This window comes from Coregonus lavaretus (assembly GCF_964263955.1).
Source record: "Coregonus lavaretus genome assembly, chromosome: 23".
In the NCBI taxonomy this organism is placed as follows: Eukaryota; Metazoa; Chordata; class Actinopteri; order Salmoniformes; family Salmonidae; genus Coregonus; species Coregonus lavaretus.
This window is the reverse complement of record NC_140010.1, coordinates 35138372-35165405: the sequence shown is the minus strand read 5'-3', so window position 1 is coordinate 35165405 and position 27034 is coordinate 35138372. Positions and strand designations below refer to the sequence as shown.

Sequence of the window (27034 nt, the reverse complement as noted above, 5' to 3'; positions counted from 1 at the left end):
CGGTGACCCGATCCTGTAGGTTCATGCTCTACAACATTCGGAGAGTACGACCCTGCCTTACACAGGAAGCGGCACAGGTCCTAATCCAGGCACTTGTCATCTCCCGTCTGGATTACTGCAACTTGCTGTTGGCTGGGCTCCCTGCCTGTGCCATTAAACCCCTACAACTCATCCAGAATGCCGCAGCCCGTCTGGTGTTCAACCTTCCCAAGTTCTCTCACGTCACCCCGGGTGGGCAGCTCTTTCCCGCCACTCTTCTGAAGTGAAAACGGTTTGTTGCTTGCCATTGCTCGAAGAAATGACGTGAAAGCTTCTTCTACATTAGCTTTCACAGCTGTACAGGCCTACAGGGACTTCATTTGAAACTGAGAAAGGTTTATAGAGAAACAAAGAGCTGAAAGCTTTCTGTTTTTCTGCAAGAGAGGAATAAGTCTATAGGGTAGGCCTATATGCCCCATGTGAGTGAGTGACCCACATGGCAGGCCTGTGTAGGGAAGACATTCTGGTAAGATATGCCTTTTAATAGGTTGAAATCTTTTGGTTAGGCCTCAGACTAATACGTATTTGATATTGTAGCTAGGCTTTTAATCTTCAGTAGGCTACATCAAAATAATATATTAGAACTGCATGTAGAATGTATTCTACTACAGGTGTAGGCTTCTGTAGCTAGGCCTAGGACTCCTTACAGTTTAGACCTCCCAAAATCCACATGCTAAAGTGAAAAAACAACAACAACATAGATTATCCTTGCAAGCTTGTCACTGTGAACATGGCAGTCACTATATATCATAATTTGACCTGTTTCTTTGACTAGGCTTCCTTCTCTTTTCACCAAGTAAATGAAACATTTGTCCTGTAACCGCTTGTGCACGTGCCAAATACGCCCACTCATTGCGCGCGTGCTCCAGCTCGCCTCCCTCCAACACTATCTAAAAAATTGATTGAGTGGCTTATAGTTCGTTGTAGCCTCTAAATAGTAGGCTATCTTGGGCACCGCAGACAGAGATGAGATCACACAACAAAACAGTAGGCTAAAGTGTGCGTAGGCTTTAATATTTGAGTCCATAATTTCCATTCAATTAATTTGCATGAAATCCCTTCCTCCTTCACACTCATTTCTCTAAATAAAGAAACGTGATAGAATACATTTTGTATAGGCTGATCCATAAATATCACACATATTCAGGCTTTGGACATTTATGGAGTTTTATGGAGTTTTTAACATTGCCAATGAGGGGAAAATCACGTCAAGATCAAAACACTTCAAGCTTCACTGAAAACGTTCCTTTGCATAGCCCTTGGCTGGCATAATAGAGGCTGTTATTGTTCCGGCATTCAATGACAAGGTAACCTGGCATTTCGAACCACTATTGCTATACTGCGGCGCTCCACAGATCACTCTGCAGTGTAGTGTTCGGAAGGGATAGGCAGGGGTGCTATTCGGTCATGTGATTCTCCTTTTTTCCACGTATCGTCCTCCTTCGAAGTTGAAATGCAAGCGAGACAGTGCCGTGCCAGCCTTCCTCAATCTCGGCAGCTGGAGTACTAACTAGATGCGGTGATTTTCGTCCCGACTCACCTTATTTTTCTCAGTCGGCGTAGTTTTCACCAACTTTTTAAGATGGCCGGGGCAATTATTGAAAACATGAGCACCAAAAAGTTGGTGATCGTGGGAGTGATTCTGCTTGTGTTCCAAGCGTTTTCTTTTATGGTCGGTGGCTTGATTGGTAAGCATGGTTTTCCCAATTGTATTCTCTTTTGTTGCAACCTTTGGCTTTGTTATGCGATATCCACGGTTGAATATCCACAATTTGTCGAGTATATTGAATAATCTATGTAGGCCTATCAAATAATGAAAACAATTTAATTATTTAGTCAATATCATTCTAGAGAGGACGGAACGTTTATAAACCACTTAGGAATTGTAATGTAAAATGTTTGTCTATGTAACTATTAACAATGTAGCCTTTAACGAAGTTACAATGTGTCAAACGCTCTCTGAGCTCATCAAAGTTGAAAGAAAAAGAACGTACTGGTATCGCATGCCTCCTACTCAAAATATTTCCCTCTGTATTGACGCTGTGGTTTTTGTAACATTTTCCTTTACTAATACTACAACAAAACACCTTTACTATATTTCATAATACTATTATTGTAAAGTATTGAGTGAATTCACTTAATTGGCATATAATTTTGTTTTCCCTATAATAATTACATATTTTACTGTAAAACACCATAGGAATTGATGTCTAACTTCACTCTGATCCAACACAGAATGTTGTCTGCCCCACTACTCTCTTCCTTCCCCTCATTATGTATGTCTGCTCCGTAGCCCCAGGCAGGCACCATCTCTTTCTCTCCCACTTGCAGCTCCCTCTCCTTAAATCACAAACCCCTCTCAGCGTTGCATATTTTGCCTTCTGCTGGTTACATTTGCATGATTCTGCTTCCCACTGACACACAACTCACGCACATACATACTCACACACAAACTCAATGCCTCAATAGTTGAGTATTTTGAGGCCTGTTACAGATCCCAATCTCTGGTTAGTTTGGGCAAAACCCTCCCGTCAGTCTGTCTCCTCTCCAGAGCTGGGTGTCTGCTGATAAATTAGCTTGTTTGGGCTACTCCTGCCCAAGATAGTTTTAATGAAGCTGGATGCCTTTGTATTTGTTCGGTGGCCGGGGCCAGACAGGGTAATTGAGTAGAAAGGCGTTCGTCTCCCCCTGTTATTGGACAACCCCGACACGGCATGAGGTCACTGGGCCGAGAGGCGGCCATTATTGCCGACACACTGGGGTGGAGACTGGAAGAGCGGTGTGCTCCCAGAATCTCAGGGTCCCAGGATAATTGAACTCTGAGGGGTTCCGTAGAGCTGGTTTAATTCAATTTGGTGTGTCTGTGCTTATTCCTGAGTAGGCCCAAGTCCATTGTGAGGTGACACTGGCGCACCTAGCTAAGAAGACACCCTCACACAGAGAGATACAGTGCTATGAAAAAGTATTTGCCCCCTTTCTAATTTTCTCTACTTTTGCATATTTGTGATACTGAATGTTATCAGATCTTCAACCAAAACCTAATATTAGATAAAGGGAACATAAGTGAACAAGTTAATGGTAGTGGTTCTGATACATAGTAGGGTTTTGAAGTCCCTCATGTTCTTTTGTTCATGGCTGATGTCGGTATCTGGCCCTGAGGGCGTGGTCTGGCTCTTGTTGATACCTATTACCAATACATCCTGGTTCTTTATGGACTAAAGGTGCCCTGAGTGACCCAGAGAGTCTGTAAACTAACTACTGTCTAATCACATAACCCCTTTCTCACTCCTGACCTTTTTTACCCTGTCAATACCCCTTTCTAGTCAGCCACCTCACTCTATCCACACAGCATCCTCCATGTTTTTACCTCAACCATATCCTCAGCTTTCTAATGCTAATGTTTTGTACCTTTCCCAACGACTAGTGAAATCCTGTTAGAGAGTGGCCAACCTCATCTTGCTCATGAATCTCTATAAGGTTACAGTATTATGACTTAAGTGCTGGGGGCTTTCCCAGCAGCCAGCTTCAAAGGGATTGGGCCTTACTACAGGGTGTTCTGTCAACATGGTTAGAATGAATTGCCACTTTGTTTAACCAGGATTTGGCTAGGTTTGATCTTAAACTGAACTTCTTCATGTGTGCCTACTTTGTTGAGCTTGATAGCCGTCTGACACATATTAAACTCCAGAACAACGCTTTGATTATGAGTTTGGAAATGTATTAATGTTTAAAACTTCACCATTAGCCTAACTCTATGAATTAACTAACTGTAGTGTATTCTGTAATTGAAGAATACAATGGGCTTTACATTTTTTTCCAGATGATTGCACATGGGCATTATATTTCAGAACAATAATAAAAAGTTACACATACAGCATTGAAATGAGAACCGCAACAAAATTGTCAAACGATGTGGTCCGCAACGAAAGATTCCCCCAAAACGCTTATTCCATTATTCTATAGCTTATTCCATCAAACATAGCATTAGATGAGAATTTCTATTTCTACACAAAAGGTCTCATCCTCAGGACCGATGACTAGGACATCTTATGGATCTAGGTGAACTACCATAGTGATCGGGCAGTAACTTAGAAACTCCCCTCTCCTGTAGCTCCCAGCCCCACCACTGCAGTCCACTACCTGGCTACCAAATGTGTGGACACGGTCAAACACCACCAGAGTACCAAGTGGTTCATGCCCTGGGGCCCTAACCAGTGCGACAAGATCCGGGACTTTGACGAGGCTATGTCCAAGAAGATCGAGGCCAACAACATTGTGTTTGCCGTCCACATCCCCCTGCCCAACAAGGAGATGAGCCCCTGGTTCCAGTTCATGCTGGTCATCTTGCAGTTTGACATCGCCTTCAAGATGTACAACCAGATAGGTAAGGGAAACTGCTGGCTTGTGCTCAATAGGGTTGGCGTTCATTGTCTTTCATTTTAGATTTAGTGTTATTTTAGTGTCAAGACATTTTAGCTTTGATCTTTGTGTCAGTCTTTTTTTGTGTTATGTTGTGTTTTGTGTTTATTCTGTCTTTCAAATGTTTTTTTTTTTTCTTTTGGGGGAGGGGGAATTGCTTTTATGTATTTTCTGTCTTTGTGTCAATGATTCATGAGGACTCACTCGTACAAGCATCTGTATGACCGCTGAAATATTTGGGTCCTTTGCCCTTACTCCTTGTGGATCCAATGATAAAGTATTCAAGTGTGTGTGTGTGTATATATAGATGCTGTTAATATTAGTATCCCTCTGTCACCTCAGGGTATTGCCTGCTTTTGTCCTGCTTATTGTGGGGAATGCATAAGCACCCAGAGGAATGTGCCTTTTCTCTCCTCGGTAGATTGGATCTTCTCACACTGAGAGAAAGGCCTAACAATGATGGATGTGCTGCTGATTCTCCATAGTGATGCAAGGCTCAGGGCTCCATGTCAGAGGCTTGTATTCTCTATAGAACAGGTAGCTGGGGGAGGCTCGAACTGTGGTGGGCTGTCTCAAATTGGACACCAATAGCTTTGCAATTCCCTAATATGGAGTGGAATAACACTCTACTGGGCAAATTCTTCATGCTTTCTCCATGCTATCCCTAAGACGAATTGTAATATGGTACATCACTCGGCGTGTTCGGGATGAGTTTCTCACTCTCCATTGTAAGGTAGTTTATCCTTGAGGTCAATGTAAAATGAGAAAATAAAAGCCCTGAAATAGTCATTTTCGACAGCTGGTGTTCGCTCAATTAACTGTCACCTGATCTGATAAAAGCTACATTTCCCCCCCTTTAATTTGCTCATCAAAGCAGACATCCCACATATCCCTCTATCATCTAAACAATCTTTTATGTTCAGACCAGGAAGGGTTTGCCATGGTCCTTATCTGAACATGGTATCAGTCAGATCTGTGCCCAATTCCAATCTGAAACCATTATACTTCCTGTGTACCTATGGTAATAGACATAGGAAAATGTCACCATCTTTCTTACACCAATCCAATCCTTTCTCCCAGAAGAGCCTAGGTGTAGGGACGAGGGTTTGTTTTGGAAGTTATTATGTTCAGACAAGGATTCAGACATGGTAACCCTCTTCTGATCTGGGATTAAGGGTGGGGTAATATGGAAGCTTGAGCTTGCTTCTCCCTTCCTTGACTTCCTTGATAGCAAGTGGAATATCTCTGTGTGCATGGTTGTTAAGGAGAGGGCACTGACTAGGCGGATCGGCGCTTGGTGCCGCGCCAGGTCTGGGGCTGTGAAAGAAAGGATTAGAGAGATAACAGAGGACTAATGTAGGGGGATCTGCGTGCCGGCCTGGGAAAGTGATCAGAACACGTGCTCCTTCAAGCTGCAGGAGTCCTCGCCCCTCGGGAACGGAGGGGGCAGAGATGGGACCAACTTCTTCTGTTGTGTAACAGATTTATAGCTAACCTAGGGCAGGGTGTACGGCATGTACAGCAGGGCATGAGGAACTCTGTCACATCCTCCTCTCACCAAAGATATGTTGCAAAGTGCAGTGAAGCTACATTTTACCACAATAGAAAAGCTAAAAGTTAAGTTTGATATTGTTTGAGTGTAGTTTATACTGTATACTCCAATATAAACTATATGTCGAGTCATAAAAAAAAACTCCTGTCCCAAGCAGGACGTTGTTGGGATTGTTTACAGCTTGCGCTGCCAGACTAGTCAGCGACTCACCACTCCGTCCCAGAATTCCACCCACCTAGATGCTGTGGAATGGGACTGTTATCCACCCCACTCTAAGCCACCGGGCCAGGCAGACTGCCTCTGATCAGTTTTACTGTGTGTAGCCCCGGGCCCTGAGGATCGCCCTGATGTCAACAGCTGTCTATGACCGAGCCGCGGAGGAGAAATGGACAGATTACCTGGACGTTTTTAAGAGTCACCATGCACAGAAATGGCATGCAGCTGCATATCAAATGCCGCATTCAGCTTCAGTGCTGAAACATGTAGCTGTAATGTAACCGATCGCAAATCAAATCCAGGTTGTCCTTGCAACTCAAGACCACATTAGCTCGCTGAGCTGTAGGTCTCTTTTTGGTCTCAACAGAGGTCAGATGGTCTCAGGCAGGAATATTCTTCATTTGAGGCTAGCCCTGCAAACTACCTCTGTAACATTAACAAGGAGCAGAGTGCTAGTTTATTCCAGTTTGTTCAAAGAAGAGAAGTTCCAGCAAACTATTGACAGAGCTCGACGTGATTTACTTTCTCACAGCATCCAAATCTCTCTGAGAGGTAAGCAATGAAAACCAGAACCCTCCGTGTGACAAAATGGCGTCGGCCTGTCTATAACTCAACCAGAACCACTTTCTTTAGACAGTTACCATGCCAAAGGTTGGCGGATTTTACCCCTCAGTCATATGACCGTTGCGGAATGCATACTACGTTGCCCTCTTGGTGTTAAAGCTGGTCCCTGAGATTAATTGTCCCCATTTCTTTCTCCCCCACCCCACTCCACCCAGGCAACAGCCACCCCTGGCAGGGGTCCAGCAATAACACAGCTGTTGAGAAGGCTTAGTAGCGGTGGTGATGGGCGCTGCACTGGGGTGGAATGTTTGTGTGCGGTAAGCTGACATTCAGGATCTTTGGCAGTGTTGGCTTGAGAGGGAAGGGAAAGAGGGGTTCGTTGAGACAGTAGAGGAGAGAGGACTGCCAATAACCCCCCCCCCCCTCCTTTTCCTCTCTTCCCCCTCTCCCGGTCAGGCCACCGGGTTTCTTTCAGGGTTCTCCAGCTTGTTTCATAACCACACAAGTCTCTTTGGAAAGGTGAAGCACAGATCTAAAGCCTGTGTTGGCATTCTGACGGCCTTTTGTTTCTCAAAGCACTTAAAACCAGGTTCAGCTCAAAGTTTTGCACCTTCAAGTCAGCACTATTGTATCATTACCCACTGCGTAGTAGACCGAATTCAAGGCCTTACATACATGTACAGTGGGGAGAACAAGTATTTGATACACTGCCAATTTTGCAGGTTTTCCTACTTACAAAGCATGTAGAGGTCTGTCATTTTTATCATAGGTACACTTCAACTGCGAGAGACGGAATCTAAAACAAAAATCCAGAAAATGACATTGTATGATTTTTAAGTAATTAATTTGCATTTTATTGCATGACATAAGTATTTGATCACCTACCAACCAGTAAGAATTCCGGCTCTCACAGACCTGTTAGTTTTTCTTTAAGAAGCCCTCCTGTTCTCCACTCATTACCTGTATTAACTGCACCTGTTTGAACTCGTTACCTATATAAAAGACACCTGTCCACACACTCAATCAAACAGACTCCAACCTCTCCACAATGGCCAAGACCAGAGAGCTGTGTAAGGACATCAGGGACAAAATTGTAGACCTGCACAAGGCTGGGATGGGCTACAGGACAATAGGCAAGCAGCTTTGTGAGAAGGCAACAACTGTTGCCGCATTTATTAGAAAATGGAAGAAGTTCAAGATGACGGTCAATCACCCTCGGTCTGGGGCTCCATGCAAGATCTCACCTCGTGGGGCATCAATGATCATGAGGAAGGTGAGGGATCAGCCCAGAACTACACGGCAGGACCTGGTCAACGACCTGAAGAGAGCTGGTACCACAGTCTCAAAAAAAACATTAGTAACACACTACGCCATCATGGATTAAAATCCTGCAGCGCACGCAAGGTCCCCCTGCTCAAGCCAGCGCATGTCCAGGCCCGTCTGAAGTTTGCCAATGACCATCTGGATGATCCAGACGAGGAATGGGAGAAGGTAATGTGGTCTGATGAGACAAAAATAGAGCTTTTTGGTCTAAACTCCACTCGCCGTGTTTGGAGGAAGAAGAAGGATGAGTACAACCCCAAGAACACCATCCCAACCGTGAAGCATGGAGGTGGAAACATCATTCTTTGGGGATGCTTTTCTGCAAAGGGGACAGGACGACTGCACCGTATTGAGGGGAGGATGGATGGGGCCATGTATCGCGAGATCATGGCCAACAACCTCCTTCCCTCAGTAAGAGGATTGAAGATGGGTCGTGGCTGGGTCTTCCAGCATGACAACGACCCGAAACACACAGCCAGGGCAAGTAAGGAGTGGCTCCGTAAGAAGCATCTCAAGGTCCTGGAGTGGCCTAGCCAGTCTCCAGACCTGAACCCAATAGAAAATCTTTGGAGGGAGCTGAAAGTCCGTATTGCCCAGCGACAGCCCCGAAACCTGAAGGATCTGGAGAAGGTCTGTATGGAGGAGTGGGCCAAAATCCCTGCTGCAGTGTGTGCAAACCTGGTCAAGACCTACAGGAAACATATGATCTCTGTCATTGCAAACAAAGGTTTCTGTACCAAATATTAAGTTCTGCTTTTCTAATGTATCAAATACTTATTTCATGCAATAAAATGCAAATTAATTACTTAAAAATCATACAATGTGATTTTCTGGATTTTTGTTTTAGATTCCGTCTCTCACAGTTGAAGTGTACCTATGATAAAAATTACAGACCTCTACATGCTTTGTAAGTAGGAAAACCTGCAAAATCGGCAGTGTATCAAATACTTGTTCTCCCCACTGTACGTAAATTAGCTTTAAGCCCTTCAACGGGGAAATGTTTCAGATCATGAATCATCCTTGGACTATTTTGGGATCAACATGGCACCCAGATGTGAGATTTTGGTGCATCTGTTCTCTCTTGATAGTATTTTTCATGACGTGCATTCTTTCATATTTACATTTTAGTCATTTAGCAGACGCTCTTATCCAGAGCGACTTACAGGAGAAATTAGGGTAAAGTGCCTTGCTCAAGGGCACATCGACAGATTTTTCACCTATTCGGCTCTGGGATTAGAACCAGCGACCTTTCGGTTACTGGCACAATGCTCTTAACCACTAAGCTACCTGCATAGTTTGAAAGTTAAAGGGATAGTTCACCCCAACTTGAAAGTTTCTCCAACGTTTTCATACCTCAAACATAGTCTCAAAGTCCAGATGAGTCACCTTTTTAGGACACATTTAAAGATATTAACTGACAAACTTTTTGTGGGTTGAACTATCCCTTTAATGAGCCCAGTGCCACATTCGTAGCCTTTGGAAAAGTTTAAAATTGCACTCATTGTCTATAGTGGATGCATTGTGTAGGAAATGTATAACATTTCATGCTAAGTGAAAGCAAATGACGTGTCCGCTCATTTGACGGCCTGAAAATGACCCAGTGTTGCTCTTAGCACAGATCTTAATAATAATATGCCATTTAGCAGACGCTTTTATCCAAAGCGACTTAGTCATGTGTGCATACATTTTTACATATGGGTGGTCCCGGGGATCGAACCCACTACCCTGGCGTTACAAGCGCCATGCTCTACCAATTGAGCTACAGAGGACCACATGGTGTGTCGCAGTCCAGATGGTGCATTTGCAGCGGTGAATGCATCCTTTTCATAGCTCCAGACGTTGCGCCCTCTGGTCTTTTCCCAAAAGGCCATAACTGTCTGTCTGTCATCAGAGACTTATTTCACCCCAGTCACCGCTGGTTTACACAGAAGTATTGATGTCATAGCTATGCAATAGGGAATTGCAGGTGGATAATTTGATTTAATTGCAAATTCCTCCTTCAATGCTGATCTGCTTGTTAAGACATGCGTAGAGCAAAACAGGATATATATATATATATATATATATATATATATATATATATATATATATATATATATATATATATATGCCATTGTAATGAAGTCACCCCAACTGTTATGTGGAATCTATATAAAGTTTGGTAGTTGGTAAATATGAGAACCTTTGAACCTTTAGAATCACCCTAAAGTGTGACGTATTGACATTTTCCTCCTACAGATGATGGAGCACTGGCCACCATCGACGTAGGTCTGGCCTACAGGGATGACACGCTCGGTGAGTGGACAGAGATGGCCCACTCCATAGAGCAGAGGAAGCTTAGCTGCAACTTCACCACCACAAAGGTAAACACAGGACTTTGTGAACTGCTCAACCATTCACTTCCCTCTGGGGTAAACACTTCCAGTCCTCAAGGGTTGTTGTGCTACTGGCTTTTGTTATTATAGTATTGGTTAGTCCACACATGATCATTCAGGTTTTAATCAGTCTCCCAAAGTTCCATGGTTTCAGCTGATCAAATTTATTTTTATGTTAGAAAAAGTCCATATAGTTGGTGTCCCATCAGATGTGTATAACTCATCTCTCCCTGTGTCCTATAGACATATGAGAACGAGGGCCGCTACTACGAGTGTGACCTGCTGCCCTTCATGGAGCTGGGCAACGTGGCCCACAAGTACTACCTGCTCAACATCCGCCTGCCCGTCAGCGAACGCAAGAAGATCAACGTGGGCATTGGAGAGATCAAGGACATCCGCCTGGTGGTTAGTAGTGTGTGTGAGTGGGTGTTGGAAGAGAGACTCAATAAAGTAAAATCGTAAAATATCTGCCATCATTGAATGTCCTTTACTTTTGTCTTAATGTGTGGAGATGCTTTTAGTTTTTCACGTCCTAACTGATTGCCAAAATGGCCAAACGAGATGTTGAGGTGAACTGTGTGAAAGACTGGCTGATGTTTCGTTTCCTATCCTATCAGGGTATCCATCAGAACGGTGGTTTCACCAAGGTGTGGTTTGCCATGAAGACCTTCCTCACACCCAGCATCCTCATCATCTTGGTGTGGTACTGGAGACGCATCACCCTCATGATGCGACCCCCTGTGCTGTTGGAAAAGTAAGGCCGCCATATTGTTTATTGGACTGTGAATGGGATGTTTCTTTGTTGTATATTACATTTGGTGTCAAAATGGAGTTCAGTCATCCATTGACATTGGTTGCTTCGTGAGCTGATGTTCCATGTAGATGTGAATTGAGAACTGATCTCTAATCCAAAATGCATGGATATCCTTGTCCTAGCTTCATATACACACAAGTAAGGCCTTCAGCCAGGGTAAAACTCAGTAACTCCAGTGGATACCAGTTAGGCCTTGTGCTTATGGCAACATTAGCAAGGACAGGAGGAGACGTGTCATTAGATTAACTGTGAATTAACTGTGCATCGAGGTCAGATGTTCTCAGTGCACTGTCCTGGACCCGTATTCATAAAGTGTCTCAGAGTAGGAGTGCTGAGCTAGGATCAGGTCCCATCTGTGCATCATGTAACCTTATTCATTATGATCTAAAAAGATAAAACTGATCCTAGAGCAGCAGTTGGGCAGCTACGCTGTTAAATGAGAACCAGATGTAGCTTTTTCAAGACCTGTAGTGGTGACAACTTAATTCAAACAATAACTAACGCCAGATTTAAATGATGTACCAATGTAATGTAGAATGATACCCTGTGCCGAGAGCTAAGTCTTCAGTTTAGTTTATCCCCTGCAGTGCTGGGAGAGCATATCAGTACATTGCTGCGTTCAACACCACAGGAACGTTCGTCCAAGTGTGAAACGCGTTACACAATCTTCTAGCACTCAACTAATACTTCTACCCCAACCTTTCCTCCCTCTCTCCATCTTCCCTGTCATCTCTACCGCACAGCTCTCAGGAAATGGCACTCAAACTCTATTTGTGGAAAGTACATTAAGGTCATTATCAGTCATTAGCCTTATTAATTTCTGGTGGACTATTTCGCAAGGTTTCCTGGAAGAATATAAGGCACTGGAAGAATCAATTTATCAATGGCAGTAGTTCACACTGAAATAATAAGTGAGTGTACAACACATTAGGAACACCTTCCTGATATTGAGTTGCACCCCCTTTTGGCCTCAGAACAGCCTAAATTCATCGGGTCATGGACTACAAGGTGTTGAAAGTGTTCCACAGGGATGCTGGCCCATGTTGACTCTAATGCTTCCCACAGTTGTCAAGTTGGCTGGATGTCCTTTGGGTGGTTGACCATTCTTGATACACACGGGAAACTGAGTGTGAAAAACCCAGCAGCGTTGCAGTTCGTGACGACACACTCAAACCGGTGTGCCTAGCCCCTACTACCATACCCTTTTCAAAGGCACTTACATCTTTTGTCTTGCCCATTCACCCTCTGAATGGCACACATACAGTGCATTCGGAAAATATTCAGTCTCCTTGACTTTTTCCACATTTTGTTACTTTACAGCCTTATTCTAAAAATAAAAATCCTCATCAATTTACACACAATACCTCAGGTTTATAGAATTTTTTGCAAATGTATTTACAAAAACAAACTATCACATTTACGTAAGTATTCAGACCCTTTGCTTTGAGACTATAAATTGAGCTCAGCTGCATCCTGTTTCCATTGATCATCCTTGAGATGTTTCTACAACTTGATAGGAGTCCACCTGTGGTAAATTCAGTTGATTAGACATGATTTGGAAAGGCACACACCTGCCTATTTAAGGTCCCACAGTTGACAGTGCATGTCAGAGTAAAAACCAAGCCATGAGGCCGAAGGAATTGTCCGTAGAGCTCCGAGACAAGATTGTGTCGAGGCACAGATCTGGGGAAGGGGACCAAAACATTTCTGCATCATTGAAGGTGCTCAAGAACACAGTGGCCTCCATCATTCTTAAATTGAAGAAGTTTGGACTCTTCCTAGAGCTGGCCGCCCGGCCAAACTGAGCAATCCGGGGAGAAGAGCCTTGGTCAGGGAGAACCCGATGGTCACTCTGACAGCGCTGCAGAGTTCCTCTGTGGAGATGGGAGAACCTTCCAGAAGGACAACCATCTCTGCAGCACTCCACCAATCAGGCCTTTATGGTAGAGTGGACAGACTGAAGCCACTCCTCAGTAAAAGTCACATGACAGCCCGCTTGGAGTTTGCCAAAAGGCACCTAAAGACTCTCAGACCATGAGAAACAAGATTCTCTGTTCTGGTGAAAACCAAGATTGAACTCTTTGGACTGAATGCCAAGTGTCATGCCTGGAGGAAACATGGCACCATCCCTACGGTGAAGCAAGGTGGTGGCAGCATCATGCTGTGGGAAATATGATTGAGGGAAATATGAACGGAGCAAAGTACAGAGAGATCCTTGATGAAAACCTGCTCCAGAGCGCTCAGGACCTCAGACTGGGGCAAAGGTTCACCTTCTAACAGGACAACAACCCTAAGCACACAGCCAAGACAACACAGGAGTAGCTTCGGGACTCTGAAGTCTCTGAATGTCCTTGATTTGCCCAGCCAGAGCCCGGACTTGAACCCGATCGAACATCTCTGGAGAGACCTGAAAATAGCTGTGCAGCGACGCTCCCCATCCAACCTGACAGAGCTTGAGAGGATCTGCAAAGAAGAATGGGAGAAACTCTCCAAATACAGGTGTGCCAGCTTGTTACGGCCTACCCAAGAAGACTTGAGGCTGTAATCGCTGCCAAAGATGCTTCAACAAAGTACTGAGTAAAGGGTCTGAATACTTATGTAAATGCGATATTTCAGTTTTCTTGTTAGTACATTTGCAACAAATTCTATAAACCTGTTTTTGCATTGTCATTATGGGGTATTGTGTGTAGATTGAGGGGAAAAAGGCTGTAACGTAACAATGTGAAAAAGTCAAGGGGTCTGAATACCTTTCGAATGCGATGTATCCAGTCCTTGTCTCAATTGTCTAAAGGCTTAAAAATCCTTATTTAACCTCTCTCTGCCCCTTCATCTACACTGATTGAAGTGGATTTAACAGGTGACATCAAAGGGATCATAGCTTTCACCTGATTCACCTGGTCAGTCTGTCATGGAAAGAGCAGGCGTTCCTGATGTTTTGTACACGCAGTGTATGTCTGAAGTCTGTTTCCACCAAAGCTATTCCTTTATACTGTAGTTGGTGCTTTTATTTCCCCAGATTGTAGGTTGAGGCCTCTTATCTGGCTCTCTTAAGAGTTATGGAGCTAGCTCTGCAGCTTGTTTAGTTTAATTGCTCTTTATATACACGCACAAACGCACACCTATCTCTCCCGTCTGTATATTCGCAGAGCGCAGGACATTCACTTCATACCAGCCCAATGGAACGGATCTCGCTGCCGACTCTTCTGGAATGTGATTCATGTTTTTAGAGTCAATTGCACCCCCTTGGTATACGTTATCCTGTTCTACACTGGGATTTTGTGTCTGAGTATTTCTGATGGAGCCAATGCTTTTTCAATGGAAGTAATCTATTACTGAATGAATGGCCGTGCACGACTCCAACACCATCATTTAAGTTTGCTGACGACGGTGGTAGGCCTGATCACTGACGACGATGAGACCGCATATTGAGTGGAGGTGAGCGACCTGGTAATATGGTGCCAGGACAGCAACCTCTCACTCAACATCAGCAAGAAAAATTAGCTGATCGTGGACTACAGGAAAAGGAGGGCCAAGCACACCTCCATTCAAATCGACGGGACTTTAGTGGAGATTTGGCATGGGCCAAATACAGCGGCACCATTGAGCATCTTGACTTGCTGCATCACCGCTTGGTATGAAAACTGCTTGGCATCCTTCCGCAAAGCGCTACAGAGGGTAGTGCATACGGCCCAGTACATCACTGGGTCCGAGCTCCCTGACATCCAGGACCTCTATATCAGGCGGTGTAAGAGGAAGGCCCCAAAAATTTTCAGACTCCAGCCAGTCGTCATAGACTGTTCTCTCTGCTACCGCACGGCAAGTCTGGAACCAACACGACTCTGTAAAGCTTCTACCCCCAAGCCATAAGACTGCTAAATAGTCAGTCCAAGGAGTTATTTGGTTAACTATCTGCATTATCTTTTTTCACTCATCACATACGCTGCTGGTACTGTTTATCTATCCTCATGCCTAGTCACTTTATTCCTAGTTATGTACATATCTACCTCCATTACCTCGACTCGGTACTGGTACCCCGTGTATATAGCCAAGTTATCGTTGTATTTATTATTACGTGTTATACTTTTCTATTTTATCTCTCTGTATTGTTGGGAATGGCCCGTAAGTAAGTGTTTCACTGTTAGTCTACACCTGTTGTTTACGAAGCATGTGACGAATAACATTTGATTTGAATGACAAAGGAGATTATTGTCCAACATTTTTTAAAAACAATTCTAACCATTATATAAAACTAATTGATATGATGATGATATTGATTATGAGCATTATATTAATACAGTGCATTATGGTGATGATGATTATTGGTATTTTAATTTGTTGATTAACATAATGGTGGTACTGCTGCTGCTGATGATGCTGCTGTGTCTCTCTAGGGTGATCTTTGCCCTGGGCTTGTGCATGACCTTCATCAACATACCGGTGGAGTGGTTCTCTGTGGGCTTCAACTGGACATGGATGCTGCTGTTCGGGGACATCCGGCAGGGCATCTTCTACGCGATGCTGCTCTCCTTCTGGATCATCTTCTGTGGAGAGCACCTCATGGTTTGTCGCTGGTCTTTTCACCTCTCCAAGTAATCTTATGTCGACTTAGTATCTATCTATTGAGTTAATATGGCTAAGTATCCATTGACTTAAGATTCATTTAGATTAAGGCAACTCGGAAGATTTAAGTACCGTGAATACAAATCTGGAGCATGTCTCGAGTGCGTTGGAGGGCGTTGGTTGACATTCTCCCGGAGAATCTGATGGTCTCGTCTGTTTGACACTAGCAAATCAGGACACAGCGCATCTTGAAATGGAGCGCAGTTCACTATGCATGTATCTCATCAGCTGCTAACTTTATTTTTTCTTGTGACAGGTACATTTGCTGCAGCATTGCCTATAGGCTACAGTAATATCATTGCTTTAAATCAGTGCGCTCACGGGCACTCTCTCTTAGTCTTTCTTTCTCTCTTGATCAATTCCATAAATCTACCTTTAGTATCCATTGACTTGGTGCGACTAAGTATCCGTTGACTTACTATGACTACGTATTCATTTAATTAGGGCGGCAGTTACTCTAGCGGATAAGCGTGTTTGGTCAAGTACCCCAAAGGTTGCTGGTTCGAACCCAGGTGAAAAATCTGTCTGTGCCCTTGAGCAAGGCTCTTAACCCTAATTGGTCTTGGTCTGGATAATAGCGTCTGCTAAATTACTAAAATATAAATGTATCCCTGGTGGATACATTTATTTTTAACTTCATTTTATTATTTTATCCACTTCTCTCGTCTTACTGTTCTGTCCCACCTTTATAATTCCCCCTCCCCCAGGACCAGATGGAGAGGAACCATTTCTCAATCTACTGGAAGCAGGTGGGACCCATCGTCTTCGGTTCCTTCTGCCTCTTCATCTTCGACATGTGTGAGAGGTGAGGCTGAAAAACACACACACACACACACTTCACCACACTGTCAAAACAATGCTCAGAGCTACTTAAAGGTTACCACCACAGTTTTGCAGGGATCATTTCTGATGATTTCTTTTTTTTTTTTTACCACCAGGGGAGTCCAGTTGAAGAACCCTTTCTACAGTATTTGGGCTTCCGACGTGGGGACTGAGTTGGCTGTATCCTTTGACTACGTTGATGACTTCTTGCCTTAAAAGTTGACGGACCAAAGGAGACTAAATTAGGGATGAATTGCCTCTTGTCTGAAAAAGAATGTGTCCATGCAATTTCACAGTATATCCCCATACAAGTTCCCAGTGTATCCTGGAATTATAATTTATATTATCATTCTTTTCCATTTCATTGCAACAGGGCCAGATTGTGTCAATATTTGACATCGACATACTAACATTAATCAGAGCACGTCTCCTCTGTTAGTTGCACAGTCACAGGCAGTCTCCAAGGTACTCTCATCACTGTGTTCTGTGCTGAAGTGAGGAATAATTCAGTGGTGCTGGCAGTGCCTACTCCTGCCTTGGGCCATCTCTCCTCCTTATTTCCCCTCTCCCAGCCAGGTCTAGGTGATGCAAGATTCAACAGTACATCCCCCCCCCCATCAGAAACTAAACTCAGCAAAAAAAAGAAACGTCCTCTCTCTGTCAACTGCGTTTATTTTCAGCAAACTTAACATGTGTCAATATTTGTATGAACATAACAAGATTCAACAACTGAGACATAAACTGAACAAGTTCCACAGACATGTGACTAACAGAAATGGAATAATGTGTCCCTGAACAAAGGGGGGGTCAAAATCAAAAGTAACAGTCAGTGTGGCCACCAGCTGCATTAAGTACTGCAGTGCATCTCCTCCTCATGGACTGCACCAGATTTGCCAGTTCTTGCTGTGAGATGTTACCCCACTCTTCCACCAAGGCACCTGCAAGTTCCTGGACATTTCTGGGGGGAATGGCCCTAGCCCTCACCCTCCGATCCAACAGGTCCCAGACGTGCTCAATGGGATTGAGATCCGGGCTCTTCGCTGGCCATGGCAGAACACTGACATTGCTGTCTTGCAGGAAATCACGCACAGAACGAGCAGTATGGCTGGTGGCATTGTCATGCTGGAGGGTCATGTCAGGAGGAGCCTACAGGACGGGTACCACATGAGGGAGGAGGATGTCTTCCCTGTAATGCACAGCGTTGAGATTGCCTGCAATGACAACCAGCTCAGTCCGATTATGCTGTGACACACCGCCCCAAACCATGACGGACCCTCCACCTCCAAATCGATCCCCCTCCAGAGTACAGGCCTCAGTGTAACGCTCATTCCTTCAACGATAAACGCGAATCCGACCATCACCCCTGGTGAGACAAAACCACGACTCGTCAGTGAAGAGCACTTTTTGCCAGTCCTGTCTTGTCCAGCAACGGTGTGTTTGTGCCCATAGGTGACATTGTTGCCGGTGATGTCTGGTGAGGACCTGCCTTACAACAGGCCTACAAGCCCTCAGTCTGGCCTCTTTCAGCCTATTGCGGACAGTCTGAGCACCGATGGATGGATTGTGCAGGGATTGTGCGTTCCTGGTGTAACTCAGGCAGTTGTTGTTGCCATCCTGTACCTGTCCCGCAGGTGTGATGTTCGGATGTACCAATCCTGTGCAGGTGTTGTTACACGTGGTCTGCCACTACGAGGACGTACAGCTGTCTGTCCTGTCTCTCTGTAGCGCTGTCTTAGGCGTCTCACAGTACGGACATTGCAATTTATTGCCCTTGCCATATCTGCAGTCCTCATGCCTCCTTGCAGCATGCCTAAGGCACGTTCACGCAGATGAGCAGGGATCCTGGGCATCTTTCTTTTGTTGTTTTTCAGAGTCAGTAGAAAGGTCTCTTTAGTGTCCTAAGTTTTCATAACTGTGACCTTAATTGCCTACCGTCTGTAAGCTGTTAGTGTCTTAACGACCGTTCCACAGGTGCATGTTCAATAATTGTTATTGTTCATTGAACAAGCATGGGAAACAGTGTTTAAACCCTTTACGATTTTAAGATCTGTGAAGTTATTTGGATGTTTACGAATTATCTTTGAAAGACAGGGTCCTGAAAAGGGGACGTTTCTTTTTTTGCTGAGTTTAGTAGCAGCAAGAGTCTTTTGCTTCATCTGTTGCGCTCTCCCTCTCTAGCAGTCCCTCTCTCTCCTTCGCTCTTGTTTTTGCTCGCACTCCAATCCAGTTGGAGAAAAAAAGCCCTGTAAAAAGATGGCCATCTCTATCAAGCCTGGAACCTTTTAGCCGAGGTGGGGGCTATTTAGTGTTCCTAGAATTAAGCGGAATGTCTGAAAACAGCCATGGGTTTCTATCAGTCTGTTGGAAAATGTACTTTTACTGCTACTGTACTGTAGCTAGAGCTGGGGGTCTATATATAAAGTAAGGGCAGTCCTTCCATTATGGTCAGTCCTGTCTCTCTAACAGTTAGAGTAAGAGTCTAACCTCTCTGTTTGAGTAATGTAACGATTTATTAAGCTATGTTTTATTAGCATCTCCATGCACGTTAGCTCCTTGACTAAGGTTGATAAGATGGCGTTCATCATCGTGGCGGGGATCTGTGCCTGTCTCTACTTCCTCTTCCTGTGCTTCATGGTGTTCCAAGTGTTCCGCAACATCAGCGGGAAGAGGTCCTCCCTGCCCGCCATGTCCAAGGCCAGACGGCTGCACTATGAGGTGTGTGTTTGTGTGTACATAAATGTGTGTGTAAAGGTACATGCAGTGCTTTCAGAAAGTATTCATACCCCTTGACTTATTCCACATTTTGTTGTTACAGCCTGAATTCAAAATGGATTCAATTGTTTTTTTTCTCTCACCATCTACACACAATACCCAAGTGAAAACATGTTTTTAGATTTTTTTGCAAATGTATTGAAAACGCAATACAGAAATATTAATTTACATAAGTATTCACAGCCCTTTGCTATGACACTCCAAATTGTGCTCGGGTGCATTCAATGACCTTTGGTCATCCTTGAGACATCACTACAACTTGATTGGTGGCCAATTTAATTGTTTGGACATGATTTAGAAAACACACCTGTCTATACAAGGTCCCACAGTTGTCCAAGGAACTGTCTGTAGATCTCCGAGACAGAATTGTGATGAGGCATATATCTGGGGAAGGGTAGAAAACAATTTCTAGAGTGTTGAACTTTTCCAAGAGCACAGTGGTCTCCATCAGTAGGAAATATATAAAACATTTGGAACTACCCAGACTCTGCCTAGAGCTGGCCGTCCGACCAAACTGAGCAACCGGGCAAGAATGATCTTGGTCAAGGAAGTGACCGAGAACCCAATGACCACTCTGACAGAACTACAGAGTTCCTTGGCTGAGATGGGAGAACCTGCCAGAAGGACAAGTCTCTACAGCACTTCACCAATCTGGGCGTTATAGGAGAGTGGCCAGATGGAAGCCACTCCTGAGAGAAAGGCACATGACAGCACACCTGGAGTTTGCGAAAAGACATGCGAAAGACTCAGAGCAAAAGGCAAAAGATTCTGTGGTCTGATGAGACAAAAATGTAACTTTTTGGCCTGAATGCAAAGCGCTATGTCTGGAGAAAACCAGGCACAGCTCATCACCCGTTTAACACCATCCCTACCGTGAAGCATGGTGGTGGCAGCATCATGCTATGGGGAAGCTTTTCGGCGGCAGGGACTGGGAGACTGGTAAGGATAGAGGGAACAATGAATGGAGCCAAATACAGGCAAATCCTTAATGAGAACCTGCTTCAGAGTGCAAATGACCTTAGACTGGGGAGAAGATTTACGTTCTAACAGGACAATGACCTCAAGCGTACAGCCAAAGCAATGCTGCAATGGCTTCAGAACAAGAATGTGAAAGTCCTTGAGGTGCAGCAAAAGCCCAGACTTGAATCCCATTGAAAATCTGTGGAAAGACTTGAAGATTGCTGTTCACGCCACTCTCCATCTAACTTAACAGAGCTTGAGAAAATATGCAAGGAAGAATGGGAGAAAGTGTGCAAAGCCGATAGACAGACAGACCCAAGACGACTCAAAACTGTAATCACCGCAAAAGGTGCTTCTTCAAAGTATTGACTCGTGTGAATACTTATGTAAATGAGATGTGTATATATTTCATTTTCAATAAAGTTGCAAACATTACTAAAAACATGTTTTCACTTTGTCATTATGGGGTATTGTGTGTAGATGGGTGAGAGAAACAATTAATCCATTTCGAATTCCGGCTGTAACAAGAAAATATGGAATAAATCAAGGGGCATGAATGCTTCCTGAGGGCACTGTAAGTCCCTGTCTAAATGTGTGTACCGTATGTACCTAAATCACAGGAGGTTGGTGGCAGCTTAATTGGGGAGGACGGGCTTGTGGTAATGGCTGGAGTGTAGTAAGTGGAATGGTATCAAACACATGGTTTCCATACGTTTGATGCCATTTAATTCGCTCCGTTCCAGCAATTATGAGCAGTCCTCTCCTCAGCAGCCTCCACTGACCTAAATGTGTCTTCTCAATGAATTTGGTGTTTGTTTTCTTTTTTCATGGATAGTAGTAACTCTAATCTTCCTCTCTCAGGGGCTCATCTTCCGGTTCAAGTTCCTCATGTTGGTCACTCTGACCTGCGCTGCAATGACTGTCATCTTCTTCATCATCAGTCAGGTGAGTTCTGTGTGTGCCTCCAGGGGTTTCCCAGAATCCTCTGGAGAGGGTTAGGTATTTAAGCAGGGTCATGCTAATTAGGTCACTCCATAGCTAAATGTTTTGTACCGGAAAACGAAAACAACTGTTTATTATTGGACAAGTTCAGATGGTTTCGTGGTGTTTTCTTACATTTTGTACCTACTGAATACAACCAATATTGTGTGTGTGTCTAGGTGAACGAGGGCCACTGGCACTGGGGAGACTACACGGTGCAGGTGAACAGTGCCTTCTTCACAGGGATCTACGGAATGTGGAACCTCTACGTGTTTGCCATCATGTTCCTGTATGCTCCCTCACACAAACGCTACGGAGACGAGCAGTCCAGGGGTGAGTCCAGCTAACACCTGCCTCTAATGGTCAACTGTCAGTAGGTCAAAAGTGAAGTCAAATGTTATTTCAAGTGCATCATAAGAGTCCCAATACACTTCACTGTGGTGAGCAAATATTGACACGCAACAGTGTCTCCTTTTGTGGGAATAACGTTACTTTCAGACGTGTGTTTCTTGTGAACATTTCAGGAGGTTGTGTCTAATGGACACCAGGTCCCGTATCCACAAAGAATTTCAGAAACGGTCCTTGGAATCCTGTTTAAAACCTGTTTTTAAAACTAAAGAAACTCCCAGCTCAGAGTAGGTTATAGGACAGGGGTAGGCAACCCTGGTCCTGGAGTGCTGCAGGCACAGAATGTTTTTTATTTAATTAATTGAATTTAGGCCTGAACTAATCAATTAGCTCAGTTGGACTGATCAATTAGCTCAGTTGGACTGATCAATTAGCTCAGTTGGACTGATCAATTAGCTCCGTTGGTTAGGTGTCCTGATGGAACAAAATCCTGCAGTACCTGCGGCAGGGTTGCCTACCCCTTTTTATAGGATGATGTTAAGACACTGCCCAGACAATCTGAGCCAGGAGTAAAATCAACTCATAAAAGTTTCTCAGCTGGTAATCACGACCGTGAGGTACCGCAAAGGAAAGATGGTGATGACGCTCATTGACATTGGTTATTCCCCATCATTTGCAACAATCTCGATGAGGCATCGCCAGCTGTGAAATCTATAGCACGCTTCAGACAACCACGGTGAATGTGACTGTACATCAAATGTTGCAATGGTAAAACGTTTCACTTTCGCCTGACACGATCACTTTGCCTACTCTTAGTTATTGCCTAATATTTTTTATTTTATTTTTTTATTTCACCTTTATTTAACCAGGTAAACCAGTTGAGAACAGGTTCTCATTTACAACTGCGACCTGGCCAAGATAAAGCAAAGCAGTGCGATTAAAAACAACAACACAGAGTTACATATGGGGTAAAACAAAACAAAGTCAAAAATACAACAGAAATAAATATATATACAGTGTGTGCAAATGTAGCAAGTTATGGAGGTAAGGCAATAAATAGGCTATAGTGGAAAATAATTACAATTAGTATTAACACTGGAATGAAGATGTGCAAGAGATTATGTGCAAATAGAGATACTTGGGTACAAATGAGCAAAATAAATAACAATATAGGGATGAGGTAGTTGGGCGGGCTAATTTCAGATGGGCTGTGTACAGGTGCAGTGATCAGTAAGGTGCTCTGACAACTGATGCTTAAAGTTAGTGAGGGAGATAAGTGTCTCCAGCTTCAGAGATTTTTGCAATTTGTTCCAGTCATTGGCAGCAGAGAACTGGAAGGAATGGCGGCCAAAGGAGGTGTTGGCTTTGGGGATGACCAGTGAGATATACCTGCTGGAGCGCAGACTACGGGTGGGTGTTGCTATGGTGACCAATGAGCTAAGATAAGGCGGGGATTTGCCTAGCAGTGATTTATAGATGGCCTGGAGCCAGTGGGTTTGGCGACGAATATGTAGTGAGGACCAGCCAACAAGAGCGTACAGGTCACAGTGGTGGGTAGTATATGGGGCTTTGGAGACAAAACGGATGGCACTGTGATAGACTACATCCAATTTGCTGAGTAGAGTGTTGGAGGCTATTTTGTAAATGACATTGCCGAAGTCAAGGATCGGTAGGATAGTCAGTTTTACGAGGGCATGTTTGGCAGCATGAGTGAAGGAGGCTTTGTTGCGAAATAAACCGATTCTAGATTTAACTTTGGATTGGAGATTCTTAATGTGAGTCTGGAAGGAGAGTTTACAGTCTAACCAGACACCTAGATATTTGTAGTTGTCCACATACTCTAGGTCAGACCCGTCGAGAGTAGTGATTCTAGTCGGGTGGGTGGGTGCAAGCAGCGTTCGGTTGAAGAGCATGCATTTAGTTTTACTAGTGTTTAAGAGCAGTTGGAGGCTACTGAAGGAGTGTTGTATGGCATTGAAGCTCGTTTGGAGGTTTGTTAACACAGTGTCCAATGAAGGGCCAGATGTATACAAAATGGTGTTGTCTGCGTAGAGGTGGATCTGAGAGTCACCAGCAGCAAGAGCGACGTCATTGATATACACAGAGAAAAGAGTCGGCCCAAGAATTGAACCCTGTGGCACCCCCATAGAGACCGCCATAGGTCCAGACAACAGGCCCTCCGATTTGACACATTGAACTCGATCTGAGAAGTAGTTGGTGAACCAGGCGAGGCAGTCATTTGAGAAACCAAGGCTATTTAGTCTGCCAATAAGAATGCGGTGGTTGACAGTCGAAAGCCTTGGCCAGGTCAATGAAAACGGCTGCACAGTACTGTCTATTATCGATCGCGGTTATAATATCGTTTAGGACCTTGAGCGTGGCTGAAGTGCACCCATGACCAGCTCGGAAACCGGATTGCATAGCGGAGAAGGTACGGTGGGATTCGAAATGGTCGGTGATCTGTTTGTTGACTTTCAAAAACTTTTGAAAGGCAGGGCAGGATGGATATGGGTCTGTAACAGTTTGGATCTAGAGTGTCACCCCCTTTGAAGAGGGGGATGACCGCGGCAGCTTTCCAATCTCTGGGGATCTCAGACGTTACGAAAGAGAGGTTGAACAGGCTAGTAATAGGGGTTGCGACAATTTCGGCGGCTAGTTTTAGAAAGAAAGGGTCCAGATTGTCTAGCCCAGATGATTTGTAGGGGTCCAGATTTTGCAGCTCTTTCAGAACATCAGCTGTCTGGATTTGTGTGAAGGAGAAGCGGGGGGGGCACGGGCAAGCGGAGGGTGCATAACCTTTTTCTTTTTAACCAATTCTCATGGTTGTTAAAAGCGGACATTTTACAATATTACTGTCATATCAACATGAAAACCATCCAACTAACTAGCTAGTACCACTGATGTCACTCAGGCCGGGAGAGAGAAGACATGTTTAAGTTCTGGAAGGGTTCCCTGAAATGCATTAGCCTGGCATGGTTTTTGTCTCCCTCTTTCTGGAGTGGTTTCTTGCCTTGTCTTTCTCGCTCTCTTTATTTAATCAGGTCACTGTTTCAAAAGACAAAGTAATAAATGATAGTGTCTAACCAGATGGCATGACATAAAGAGCAAATTGAGGAGGAAAAGGTTTAATGAAAGCTGTGTCTTTTTTTTTAAACACATTGCGGTGTTAAAGCCTGCATCAGGGAACAAAATAAGTCAGTTTTATACAATGTGAGTGAAATGGAAACCACAACAGCACAGGTATGCTCAGAACCATTAGGGCTCTCAGCATAGACATAAAAAAAATATATATATTTTTTCAACAGAAGACAAAAACACTGGTGCCTAATGAGCACAATGCAGATGACCCAGATGTACTGCTGTCTGTATACTGATGTGTGTGTTGGTCACTGTGCTCTGTTCAGGAGATGCAGGAGCCAGTGGAGAGGACATCCAGCTGACCACCACCATCACCCACGTGGACGGACCCACCGAGATCTACAAGTTGACGGGCAAAGAGGCCCAAGAGTAGCCCCCTTCCCCTGGACCTCCAACCTAATTCCTCCCCTACAAAAGCCTCTCCCTCGAACCCTGACTGTGCTTTTTTTAACCAAATCCCAATGTCCCCCGTCCCGTCACTGTCCCAAAAGTTAAAAAGCAACTTTTCTGTACGGTCCTTTCATTTCATTGCAGACATGGGGCCGGATTGTATATGCATCTTTGACATTTGACAGAGTCTGTTAACTATCAGTGTTTGTAATATTGTTGTTGCACAACTGTACTCTTTCTTATGAAGTCCAGGTTGTGGACAAGCTGCTCTGAAATGGAAACTGAGTAGAAGGATGTAGCACACCATCTGGTGGTCATGAGAGGGATGTTGCCGTCAGGCACAGATCTAGGATCAGTTTATCATCCCCAAATCCAAAATGTATCCATTAGGCGGAGGGAGTACAAATCTGACCTTAAATCAGTGTCCAGGGGTAACTGCATCCAACTCCAGGAAAAACACTGTGGGCTTTCAAGGCATTCTGAGGCGTAACTGGTTGCCTCACTGAAGACAACATTACTTGGTTATTTAGAGGGAACAAATATTGTATGGATGCTGTTTTTGACTCTTCACCTCAGCGGTTTTACATTAGAATAACCTTTAGGATATACAAGAGTTGATATGCCTCATCGTACAAGGTCCAACATGGCCACTTTTGGAAGATCTGTCAAAAGAAAGCAGATCTCCGCAAGTAGTCAGTAATATCAGTAATGACGCAAGCTTTTTTGTCTCTTCTGTCAGCACTCACTCTCACCTGTACACATCCATGCAAAGTTCTAGACTACTGGATTCACTTGTCTATCACTCTTACAAGTGGGGTTTGCCTTTTTGGATTGTGGGGAAAATGTACCAACCACAAGGCCTTTTTGGGAAACACCAAGTTCATTGTTACAATCTATATATATTTTTTATAAAGTGCTTATTTTCAACTGTATGACAGATTGACATGCTGTATCACTTACTGTCTGTTGGCAGAATAAATAGATTTGAAGATTGTATTACACATGGGAGTGTAGTTTTGTGCTTTTTATGCTATTTTAAATAGAACTTTTACTTTATGCCTGGTCTTTGAATAATTTCTAAGTATATTCAATAAAGTATTTGTATTGAATTTTCTTTTGTCCGTTTTTTTATTTTCTTGATTATGTTCTTACTGTTATCAGACATTACTTATAGTTTCAATGAAAAACAAACACTTCTGCAAAGAAATTACAGAAGCTTACTCAACATTTTTCTGTTCCTAAATGGAAATGATTCCTCTTGTGCTTGCAGTAGTTTATCCTCTGCCTTAGCAACTCAATGAGCCTGAGAAAGACAAAGAAGGAAAAAACTGTTATTCACAACTTTGTCATTTCAATAGTCTGTGTTGACAGGATGTGATGCTACAATATTAGAGAAATGAAATACGGAGTAAAAGTACAAGAGAGCGATAGTAAGTCCCTGGAAGCAGCCAGTTCTTCTTATTCTAACTCCCAGCTGTAGCAGTGGAGAATCTGGTGGAGGACAGTTCTTTCTCTGCTACCTTGATCTCCCCTGCTACAAGGCTGCTTCGAAGGAGTGTATGTTTCCACCAGTGGTCAGCACCTTATCACTATAGGCTGCTGCACTGGGGCCTCAGGCAGAAGCATGCCATCCTGAGGGGCCACAGAGCTCACTGGCAGCTCTCTGGTGGAGATGGGGGGTGGGACCCCAGATGTTTTCTG

General features: G+C 44.0%; 1 protein-coding gene across 1 annotated transcript; it reads left to right on the top strand.

Moving 5' to 3' along the window:
• Nucleotides 1–1340: 1340 nt before the first annotated feature.
• LOC311098941 (protein wntless homolog) lies at nucleotides 1341–26442 on the top strand. Its single transcript, XM_084139496.1, has 12 exons — nucleotides 1341–1727; nucleotides 4151–4423; nucleotides 10352–10476; nucleotides 10732–10893; nucleotides 11106–11242; nucleotides 15694–15862; nucleotides 16630–16727; nucleotides 16861–16924; nucleotides 19316–19459; nucleotides 21338–21421; nucleotides 21637–21790; nucleotides 25210–26442. Exons 1-12 carry the CDS (start codon nucleotides 1622–1624, stop codon nucleotides 25314–25316), a joined length of 1623 nt encoding a protein of 540 aa, XP_083995622.1. The 5' UTR covers nucleotides 1341–1621; the 3' UTR covers nucleotides 25317–26442.
• The last annotated feature ends 592 nt before the right edge of the window (nucleotides 26443–27034 follow it).